The sequence below is a fragment of the Gossypium hirsutum genome, chromosome A05 (assembly GCF_007990345.1).
Source record: "Gossypium hirsutum isolate 1008001.06 chromosome A05, Gossypium_hirsutum_v2.1, whole genome shotgun sequence".
In the NCBI taxonomy this organism is placed as follows: Eukaryota; Viridiplantae; Streptophyta; class Magnoliopsida; order Malvales; family Malvaceae; genus Gossypium; species Gossypium hirsutum.
The window spans coordinates 33,627,628-33,638,951 of record NC_053428.1 but is presented as its reverse complement, the minus strand read 5'-3'; the positions used below and the strand labels follow the sequence as shown (position 1 = coordinate 33,638,951).

Below are 11,324 nucleotides of genomic sequence, written 5' to 3'. Positions count from 1 at the left end.
TCAAACTCAATCCAATCTTGCTTCAAACTTGACTTAAGATAGGACCTGAACAAAATGTGGTTATAACATTTTTTATTTTGTATAGTTTAGTAATCAAAATAGTAAAAATTCCGTAATCAAAATAGAACACAGACATCACTTTAATGACCATTTATGTAATTTACTCTAAAAACTTATGCTTTTTTAAAACTAATTTGACAGAGTGTTGGTTCGTGCAGAGAGTGGACATTAAGGTATTTTGATTGGATATGCAAATTTCTGAATTAAAAAAAAAGGATAATGTATTGTTTCCAATTAACAAGAAAAAGGAAACAAGACGGATTAAACACTGTTAATACTTGGGAAAAAAGAAAACTTTTATTATTGATAAACTTCATTATTATAATGTATTCATAAATAAGGTTGAGATGATGAAATAGTGAGATTGTGTGAACTCAACCAATAGTAGGGATATTGGTTACATTGCCATGAGTGTCGACAATTACAAAAACACGATTGCAGCAAAAATTAGGAGGTCCAACTCTTCCTGGTGTCAGTATCTCAGCTGTTACTTCTGGATTTTCTTTTTCGATTGTTGCTTTAGCCGCTGCTCCATTTTCACCCAACAGTTCAGGCCACCTCAGTTTATGCCCTGCAACATTCAAACAAATACGTACATACATAATTGAGATTGCAACTCAAAAGAGGGAAAAAAAGAAATTGAAAAGAGGGGATCAAATGTACCATGAGCGCAGCAAACAACATCAGTGCAAGTACCACTTGCACAGGGTGGGTAACGTGGCCAACCAGACATGTTTTCTCCTTTCTAGGTACCCTTTGTTATGTTCAGATTCAACAGGTTTCTCTCTTATTTATACTACAATGTTGTCTATACTTGCTTACGGAAAGAAATATATTTATTTTGAATTTGTGGAATAATTTCTGAATAATTTAATCCTTCGGTTTCATTCCTAAACTTTTTTGTGTAAACGCATTTAGGTTACTCTAAACTACATTAAACTTGCATTGATTCTTATCAAACTGATAGCGTTGAAGTAAAATCTTTTTAATAAATGCACTTTTTAAGATTCCAACTTATATGGAAAGCTTGATATCTCCGCTTCAGAATGCATTTGTTAGCAATAGACAGATCTATGATAATGTGATTGTAAAAGTCGAAATTCTGAGCACAATTTAGAGAAAATAAAAAAAAAGTACAGGTGGAATTTTTGTCTGATTGAAGTTGGACATAAACAAATCCTATGACAGACTTAGCTGGAACTTTGTGGCGAATATGGGTTTAATTGAGAAATGGATTCATTTAATGATCACTTGTATCTGCGCTGTGAGCTATCAACTCTAGGTTAATGGTGATGACCAATTGCAACATTTTTTTTCCAGAAATGGGAGTGAGACAAGACAAGCCATTATACCCCTATATCTTTATCTTATGCCACATTAATGAAAGCTGAAGAATCAAATTCCAAATTCATGGTATTTATTTTTGAGCATGACAGTTTTATCCTTTTTAGAACGAATTTTTAGGAGTGCCAAATTGTTAAAAATATCTTGTATGAGTACTATCGCATGTCTGGTCAGGTTATAAATATAGATAAGAATGAGTTGATGGTTAGCAGAAATTGTGATTCGAGATTTATGAAAATATTTAGACCAGGTTTGAGGTGAAAGTAGGGATAACGAGCATTTGGGGTTTGATTTTGGTAGAATGTGGAACAAAGCTAATTTTTTTCGACCTTCGATTAATAGACTTCAAAAACAGCTTCAAGGTTGGGAAGCAAATCTTTTTCAGGAGGGGAAAAATTCACGTTGATTACTCTTATAGCAATATTCCAATATCTACCATTTAGCTTGTTTTAAGGCTTTGGATAATGTTTGAAATACTGTTGACGCAATAGTCAAAGACTTTTATCGGCATAATAGTAGTGGCAAGAGAAAATTTTCACATGATTTGAAAATCCAAATCATTGAATCAAGCACTTTTGGAAGACAAGCTTGGCCCTATTTATAGAGGTGCAAGGTGGGTGGTTCAAAATATAAATGTGAAAAAAATATTGCAGTAAAAAAGCATTGGTCGAGAAACTTCCAAGGCAAATGATTTGTGGATTTGGAAAGTATTTTACATGGTAAAGAATCAAGTAAAAGAGGACTGAACTCGAAGTGTGGAGTGGAAACCAAATAATGGTAGTTAACGGCCAGATAAGGGAGAGGAACGAGATAGTGCAAGAGGTGATCACTACAGCAAAACTGACTTTTAACGGCGTTTTTTTAGGCCTTTAGCGGCGCTTTTAAGTGCCACTAAAACTATTTGCAGCGTTTCTCTAAGCGCCGCTAAAAACGCCGCTATTTCCAGCGCCATTAAAGTTTGCAGCGTTTATTTGAAAAAAACGCCGCTAAAGATCGTGACTTTTAGCGGCGCTTATCCCAAAAATGCCGCTAAAGATCGTGACCTTTAGCGGCGCTTATCCCACAAACGCCGCTAAAGGTCATGACCTTTAGCGGCGTTTTATCCCACAAGCGCCGCTAAGCTAAAGGTCATGACCTTTAGTGGCGCTTATCCCACAAACGCCGCTAAAGGTCATAAAATTCAAAAAAAATAAAATATTATAAAAGTCGTAAAAAATATAAAAAATTTAAAATTCATTATCAAAATATTGAATGATATAAATATAAAAATTTTCTATTAAAATTTTAACTTTAAAACTAAATACAAAAACTAATGAATTTAAATTTAGAATTTAAAATAATAAATTAATAACACAATTAAAATCTAAAAGTTAGAACTCAAGTTATCTTAAATATTAAAATAAAAATAAAAATTTAGAATCAAAACTAAAATAAATAATAAAAACTAGATTAAATATAAAAAATATCAATAAAATAAGACATTATAATGAAGTTACTTAAATGAAATAAGGAAATGCATTAGATTTGGCGACCTTTTCTCTCCACCCTTTCTGACGAGCTCTTATTTCCCACATTGCTGTTAATTTCATTTGAGCCGATAGTGCTTCTTCAGCTTTCTCCCTTACTTCTTCGCACGTCTCCATACCCGAATTGCATTTGTCCGCTTCCTTTCGATATTGTGATGCTAACTTCTTAGCCTCGAGTAAAAAAAAAACATTTATGTAAAAAATTATAACAATTAAGCATTAGTGACATACAATTAACGATTAAAATAAAATAAAACATATATGTAACAAATAAATTGTTGGTCAGAAAAAGTTGTAAAAAATGAAAAAAGGCATTTGCAATCAATCTTAAAATTAGAGGTGATCTAAAAGGCATAGAAAATCATATGTAAAATTTCTTTGTATTAAGTTACTTTGTCCCATTTTCCAATAAATACATTCATCCATGACAAAGAAACAGGAAACTGACCTGTAAAGGAAGCATTGCTCAGTCATGCATTAATTAAAGATAGAACCATAAAATTAGCTTAATTCTGCTGGGCAAAATTGCCAAAGATCAGATAATTAACATTTCCAAATACCCGAATGCCATCTTTAATAAAAATGGAAACTTGGAACTTTGCAGGGCAAGTAGCATAGAGAATGCTAATACAAAGCAACAAACATAATAGAAAGAAAGGCTAACAACAGCTTGCCATGCATGTAAGCATTCATAAAACAGGCATGAGTTTCAACTTTCAATAAATAGCTGCATAACTACCAAGCAAAACCCCATAGCCAAGGAAATGCATAAAAAAACATGACACCTGGGACAAGTGGCTTTGGCAAAAAAAGAAAAAAAGAAAATGCAAAACAAAGGAACTAATAGCATAACAAGGGACAAAGAATTGATTGACACTACTATCATCTAAAAATTCAAAATGAAAGACATAAATGTAGAAGTTCGACATTAAAGGACATAAATGCCAATGTTAAAGAAACTAGACCACAGGTTAAACCAGTTGGTTTGATTGTTTCTTATTTTATTTTTTAGATTTAAATTAAATATTAAATTTTCATAAATTAATTGTATCTAATTAAATTAGTTTGATTCAATATAAATCTTGACTTGACAACGATTATGACTTATATCTGTTTGAGAAATTAAAATAAAAAAATTGATGAATTAAGAAATAAGAAATTATATTATATATATTTCTAAATCTATAAAATCAATGATAATAATACAATATAAAAATTATTTGCATGCAGAATTGCAAACGCTTCCATTATCCAAAACAAATAATCAAATTCAGATCAGGTATGACTTGAGAATATTAAAATTAATACCATTAATTTGGTGTAAAGAAATTATTTTAATAAAATAAAGCTACTGTTATGGCCAATTATTAGCTTGGTCCTGAGACGCCCGACCCTACTCACCTAACCAACAATATCAGCTCTCTTGGTGTCTATACTTTTATGGAATATGATGTTAATAAGCAGGCCATGCATGAAACTCACCTTAATGCATTTTACTATTTGATTGACTTTTTAAAGTTACACTATTGCCTCACAAATACTTAACCAACTTAAAACTACTACTACTAATAGAAACCCTGTATGCACCAGAAGGACTAATATTCCTAATCACTCAAAAGATATCTCCAATTACCATTAAATATAGATATATATCAAGCCAATCAAACAAATCATTTCATTTCTCTCATTCAAAGATAACCTAAAGATACTAGCACATCAAACATGAAAGAAAGCGAAACTGTGGAATTTGGTTTCAAATTTATTATCACATAGGAAGGCACATATTGCATCATCCTGATAAGATTGGAATGGCAGACACAAGCAAGAAAACAAGCTAATTTTTTAACAGTTCAGAGATTAAAGTAGTTCAAAATCTATAATGGCAAGTAAAATGAATTTAAGTGAACAAGTTATTTGATAGAGAGCTTCACTTCATCTTTTTAATTCCATTTGATGAGAGAATTAGAAGACCTTTTCGTTGTTAGCAGCCAAAATAAAACTTTACATGATCCAGTAGTGCCTTCTTCTGAGCTTTCAGAATATATAAAAACAGGGTTTATCATATTTCATGAATTAATGTTATCAAATTTCATTACTGTGGAAACTATGTATATAAATAAAACAAAATAAGAATAAATTGTAATAGATTAATACATGTGATTAAAAGTATTAATTGATTAATTTGCTTCTAAAAATCTTACATTTCATCTTAATTCCAGAATGCTCCTTTACTTTTTATATAAAAGAATCATTACAAAAATTCCATGAATACACAACATTTTTACTAAATTAAGCATGCATAAATAAAATCAACGCCAGAACATAATTAAATCCATGTCTTTTTTAGCATGCGTACATACACAAGCATATTTGCATATCACATCATGTAATACACATGTCCTAAAACATTCTCATTCAATCACCTAAAGTAAGTAAATATAGAAACCTTGTTTTCATCACTCACTAGTATCAATTTGATCTTTCTATTTCCTAGCTTTAGCTAATATACCTTGGTTAACATAAAGTAGAGTGAACTTACGTGTTATCCGAGAAGCAACCGATATGATAAAGCTTCAAGGGCATTAGAACCTTGATCTAATGTTGAGGAAATAGATTGAGTCAATGATTGTTTTGAAGCAGAAAGAGTTCGATAAGGACGATGTACAGGAGGTAAGATTAATGCTGATTGCCTATCCATTTCCAATAGCCATCCGTATTTGTTGTACCAAAGGGTTCATCGTTTTATTACCGGAGAAGAATACAAGCTAAGGAGAATTATTAGAGAAAGAGAAAAAAAATGAAAGAGAAAGCAAACCATACTTGCAGACTTTGGTGAATAAAATTTGGTAGCTGCGTATCCAGTGCTACAAAAGGAAATGCATATGTACATCATTAGCACGAAATAGCTGCAAAAAATTGAATAATAGTTCAGACATTTATACAGAGACCATACCAAAAGAGAATGCAATGCTGTTTTACTTTAGGAAAAGTATTCAGTCCTTTGCTGTAAAAGGACTCAGAAAACCAAAATGTAGTACTATAGTAAAATACGATAATAGCATACTGCAGATCGTTGCTGGTTTAGACCACCATTGGCATCAACAATCAAGTAACCGCTAGAACCAGGAGACTCTGTATGTCAAAAAAAAATTATCAAATAAACCGGAGCTCATTTCCTCCCTCTCAAGAAATAAATTTTATGTTCAGCCCTACCCTTCATTTGTTATCCCAACATGTAGGAATAATCATACAATAGCTGTTCCTAAACGCCAATATAAGTATCGTGGAACTTTAAGAGAGAACCAATCTTGGTAAGAATTACCCATTATGCTCGTTCTGTACATGGAGAAATGATTTCTAGCCGTCAAATTTGGACAAGGTTTCTATACTTTCACCCTTCTTTTGTATTTCCACACAGAGGACAACTGCAGCAAGAAGCAGCATTTTGAGCTTATTGAAGAAAGAAACATCTCATATTTAGATCCTATTAAAGGGACTGAAACCTGAAGGAGAAATTTACAACATATACAGACCTTAGTCTTGGTTTCACAACGAACATCCAACTGCTGCAATATTAGCGACAGGTGGCCAGCGAGTTGACTTCCAAGAAACCAAGGTAGGCAATGGCATCCAGGTTCAAGAACATCCTCAAACCTGCCAAATCTCTCCTTAATGGCTACTGTAGACTGGTCAACTTGTACACAACAGAAAAGATTACCCATTTGGATTTTGAAGTAAGCCCTAACTAGTTTCTAGAAAATAATTTGAAGTAAGAAAAACTGAATTACCCTGTAGGCATTGAGTTCGCTCTCGAGTTTATCTTTCCTTTGGTCGGCTTTTCGATCAATGATAGCGCACCACTTGGCATCCATCGAATAGTTGGGACCCAATCGACCGTCGATCTTCTGGACCACTTCACGGAATAACTGGGTGTTCTCCCCCTTATTGAGCTTATCGTAAGCCATCCTTAGGGCCTCCAATTGCATCCCGGAATTGTCGCAGTGGTCGGCTAAGAATATGAGCCGCATGATCTTGGTACGGCCCGAGTAAAGCACAGCGTAGGCCTCGATGTCTAGCTGCTCGCTGCTAATGATGGGCCGGTTCTTCTGGATCGTTGTCGAAGTTGAGGATGACGGCGCATCGTCAACGCCCTTGATGCCGTTCGCGTACATCTCCTCCATCAATGATTTCAGGGCGTCGTCTTCGCCATCCATTGCGAAAAAGAACTAGAAACGAAACGATGTGGCAATTTTAGGGATTTTAAGGCTAGGGATTTTAGGGACTAATGAGCGGGTCATCAAAAATTAGTACTTTTTCTTTGCGGCGTTTTCAGTAAAAACGCCATTATAACTCAATTTTTTGTGGCGTTTTAATGTAAAACGCCACTATTGATTAATTTTAAATTTTTTTATTTTTAACATATTTTTTATTTTTCTCTTTTGAAATTTTTTTTAATTTTGAATATTGAACTTTTTAATTGAAACATGGACTAAAATATTAAATATTAAATTTTTAAGTTTTTATTTTTTAACTTTTTATTTTTAAATTTTAAATTTTTATTTTTTTTGAGTTTATTTTTTATTTCAGTTTAATGTGTAATTGTAGACGTGAAATTCTAATTGTGGTTTAAATGTATAGTTGAAACTTTAATTTTGATTTAATCATACACATTTAAAAAAAATAAATACATCAATATATTTTTATATTGAATAAATATAAATATTTATGTATCCATGCAATATATAAATATAAAATGATGTTATATCAATAATTGTGTAAAAGAAAATGAAAAAATGTGGAGACACAAATATATATTTTAAAAAGAAAATGAGTTACAATTAAAAAACGTGGAGACACAAATGAGTGTAAATAAAATTTTTTAGTAAACTTATCATTTAAAACATTTTCCACAAAATATCCCTTTAATCCATTAAACAATATAACACCTTATTAATATATAAAAAATATTTTTTTATCAAAATCAAGATATCTATTATCGATAACAATAATTAATTATAGGGTTTAGGATTTAATTATTGAATATGATTCACTTGAGATTAACATACTATATACCCATGGCCATTAAACCTTAAACCATAAAACCCTAAACCATAGACCTTAAACCTTAAATATTAAACCGTAAACCAAAAAATAAATTTAATCAATATTAAGTATTGCTTCCATAATTTATTATGAACATAAGCTTTTACATTAATATATATGTATATACACATCAACATCCATGTGATGTTTTTTGGGTTTAAGGTTTTAGAAGTTATAGTTTAGTGTTTATGGTTTTTAGGGTTTAGGGGTTTAGTATTTTAGGGGTTATAGATTAGTGTTCAAAATTTTTTTGGGTTAAGGTTTTAAGGGTTATATGACTTTTAGTGGCGTTTTACCAAAAGCGCCGCTAATGCTCTGGTTTTTAGCTGCGTTTTACCAAAAGCGCCGCTAATGCTCCGACTTTAGCGGCGTTTTACCAAAAGCGCCGCTATTGCTCTGTTTTTAGCGGCGTTTTAACAAAAAACGCCGCTATTGCTCTGTTTTTAGCGGCGTGTTAACAAAAACATCGCTATTGCTCTGTGTTTTACAATTTTTACGGCGTTTTTTGATAAAAAGCCGCTAAAAACGCCGCTAAAACCCTATTTTCCTATAGTGTGAGATATTGTAACATTAGACTAAATGAATTGATTAACCATGCAGAAAGGTGTATTAATACAAAGCTCTTTCTCATTTTGAGGTAGAGTTATACAAAGACGGATAGCATGAAATTTATTAATTTAAATTCACCAAAATTTTCAATTTTAAGTTTGGAAAATCAGTTGACTTGTGACGCACTTTGGGACAGGATTATGGTATTTTTAGGTCAAATGTCTTCTTGTCCATAAAAGAGCTATCTCTTTTAACTTTAAAATTTGCTTAAAATAACCTTATTTCGAATTTGAGAGTTTAAGTTATAGACGTTTTAGTGAAGACTCTAAAGTAAAAAATTTTGACGAGATTATTATCAGAATTATAAGTTTCAAACTTCAGATTCATCTTTAAACAATATTGGGCTTACTTTAGATTATATAGAAGCTCAGTATTGTATTTATTAAATTCTATAACTTTTGTATTTATTAGGATCTTAAGATTTTTTTTAATTCCTGTAAATTGTTTGGAAATTTTATGGTTTTTAGTTGACAAGAAAATTTATTTCAACTAGAATTATTTCTTATTTTAGTTTAACCAAATTAGAAGTTTAATAAACTTAGAAGGTTGTTTTTCATTCAATTTGTAGCAGGCACTTTCATTATTCATATAGAATACGAATTTGAATATTGATTAGTAAAGAGTAAGTTTCTTTGCAATATTCAATTCTTGTTAGTGCCTAGAAATTCTTTTACTTAATTCTGCTAAAGATTTTTGGGGGAAATCTTTACACTTCGGGTTGTTAAGATTTTTTTTTTGGAGAATGATTAGAGTTATTAACTGAATTTATAAAAAAAATTTGTTTGAAGATTCAGTTGGACTCTTATCATTCTATTCCACAATCCATTGGTTTTGTCATTCCATCTTCCAGTTTATTTTTTTCAACTTCATCAATTATCCTTATTGTTGGTCCGATTTAGTCATATTGTTTGCTATTTTTTTTTCTTAGGTATTAAGAAAGGCTTATTTAAGTCGAAATCATCATTCAAGGGGCTTCCAAACTTTCGATTATCTCATCCCTCTTAAACCAACTTGCTCTTGTCTTCTTCTTCAATTTTTCTTTGCCGATCTTTGCTATTTCTTTGCTGATTTATTTTATTTGTTTTTCTAGCAGCCATTCAAACCTTAAAAGGGCTTAGTACCCTATCAAACTCTTTCTCCTACTTGAGAATCACATTTGGCAGCTTTGGGATCAATCTCCTACTCAGTTTAGGGGTCCTTCCTCAAAGCTGATTCTTTTACTTCTCTCTTCTTCTCTTTTATTTGTTTTATTTCATTCAAATATCTAACTTTGGGGTTCTCATCTTCTTGCTGACTTGTTTCAAGTGCCATACCAAAAACTTACTGCCCAAGCAATCTTGGAAAAGTTGGCTTACAAAGCGGTGAATGTTGCACATAGAAAGTTTAAATTTTTTTCTTAAAATCAAGTCTGATGATATTTATAGTAATAAACATTTAATTAAATTATTATTGGTTCTTTGAATGAGATATTTAATTTGTTTCCTGATTTTCTACTAAACAATCTTCTTTGTTATCCTTAAACCCCGATTTAGTTTGACTGTGGACTCAAATAACTTGAACCAAATGCACAGACTAAAAACTTTGATTAATTTTTAGTGGGAGAGTTAATTTCTCTCTACGAGAACTAGAAAACTTTGAGCCTAGCATAAAGTATAGAATAAATTTTCACTATTTCCCCATAGCAACAATGCTCAAATAATGTTTCTATTAGGTCATCTAATAGTTCCTATTTATAAGAAAAAAGTACTAGAATTTTACTTGAACAATGGATAATTTTACTTGAACAATGGATAATTTAATAACAATATTTTACTAGAAAATACAATATTCCCTTATCTGGAATATAGAGGTAGCAACACACCTTATTGTGCACTAGGGATTGTCGCCCCTCTTATATGGGATGGGTTTGTTGGGCTATCTTGTGTACTGGGTACGATTGTGTGTTATATGAGCTTTTAACCAACCCAATAACTATTTTTCCTATTTCTCAAAATATTAATTGATTAATTAAATTAATTAAATTGTCCAATTAAACTATTTTCTAACTCATTTCTAATTCGGTTAAAGTTTTCTAATTCTGTTAAAATTATGGCAACTTTACCGTATAGAAATTATATTTAATTAACCTGTTTAATAAAATTATGATCACTAATTAATTTAATTTTCACTTTGAACTACAATTATTTAATTCCAATCAATTAAATTATCCAAAGAAATTAATTTAATTTCTAAATCATCTTTTGTATTTAACGAGAAAGCACATTCACTGTGGATAGAGATACATGCGCTTTTTTTTCTCTTAATCGTCATTTTCATTCAATTTATACTATCAATTCTACATGCAATCCGTTTTGGGTTATATTAAACTAGTGGAAGGAATGATTGGATATATATAATTAGAGCTTAAATAATTTGTAATTTGTTAGAAAATATGGATATCACATCTATAATAAGAGTAATTATATGTTATTATTTACTATCATAAAAGGTTAATTCAAATTAAAAGTGATCTAATTTGGTTAAGATTTATTAGGCTTTAGTTATTAAATAAAGTATGGGTTAAATATGTGTAAATATTCTAGTAACTAATTTCTAATTGATGATGGGCTAATTAGAAATTAGGGTTAATATGCAAAAGTTATATATTAGGGTTATGGTCCCCAAATTACACATAGGTAACTT

General features: G+C 31.0%; 2 protein-coding genes across 28 annotated transcripts; both read right to left on the bottom strand.

The window, feature by feature from the left end:
• Positions 1-341: 341 nt before the first annotated feature.
• Positions 342-862, bottom strand: LOC107903045 (proteinase inhibitor). Its single transcript, XM_016829106.2, has 2 exons — positions 724-862; positions 342-631 (listed from the first exon to the last, which is right to left on the bottom strand). The coding sequence occupies exons 1-2, from the start codon at positions 791-793 to the stop codon at positions 435-437; spliced, it is 267 nt and encodes an 88-aa protein (XP_016684595.1). The 5' UTR covers positions 794-862; the 3' UTR covers positions 342-434.
• A 1,968-nt stretch (positions 863-2,830) lies between these two features.
• On the bottom strand, positions 2,831-7,239 carry LOC107904417 (COP9 signalosome complex subunit 1). Of its 27 annotated transcripts, none has more exons than XR_005926520.1 (6): positions 6,719-7,239; positions 6,464-6,624; positions 6,253-6,355; positions 5,884-6,062; positions 5,751-5,794; positions 2,831-5,620 (listed from the first exon to the last, which is right to left on the bottom strand). XR_005926520.1 is itself a non-coding variant. In XM_016830791.2 (6 exons), the coding sequence occupies exons 1-3, from the start codon at positions 7,142-7,144 to the stop codon at positions 6,314-6,316; spliced, it is 621 nt and encodes a 206-aa protein (XP_016686280.2). In that variant the 5' UTR covers positions 7,145-7,214; the 3' UTR covers positions 2,831-3,101; positions 5,470-5,794; positions 5,884-6,062; positions 6,253-6,313. The 27 variants fall into 27 exon arrangements, 13 of the variants coding, with proteins under 13 accessions (XP_016686280.2, XP_016686281.2, XP_040968200.1 ...); XR_005926521.1 differs by having other exon boundaries at positions 2,831-3,101; positions 5,470-5,695; positions 5,751-5,836; positions 5,995-6,062; positions 6,464-7,217; XR_005926513.1 differs by having other exon boundaries at positions 2,831-3,101; positions 5,470-5,620; positions 5,751-5,836; positions 5,995-6,062; positions 6,464-7,217.
• Between the last annotated feature and the right edge of the window lie 4,085 nt (positions 7,240-11,324).

Coding starts and splice junctions, on each gene's coding strand:
- LOC107903045 (XM_016829106.2), bottom strand. CDS start 793: ATGTCTGGTTGGCCACGTTACCCACCCTGTGCAAGTGGTACTTGCACT. Junction 632..723: donor TGTTGTTTGCTGCGCTCATG/GTACATTTGATC, acceptor TGAATGTTGCAG/GGCATAAACTGAGGTGGCCT.
- LOC107904417 (XM_041112262.1), bottom strand. CDS start 7,144: ATGGATGGCGAAGACGACGCCCTGAAATCATTGATGGAGGAGATGTAC. Junction 6,617..6,718: donor GCGAACTCAATGCCTACAGG/GTAATTCAGTTT, acceptor CAAGTTGACCAG/TCTACAGTAGCCATTAAGGA. Junction 6,356..6,463: donor GTTGTGAAACCAAGACTAAG/GTCTGTATATGT, acceptor TTCTTGCTGCAG/TTGTCCTCTGTGTGGAAATA.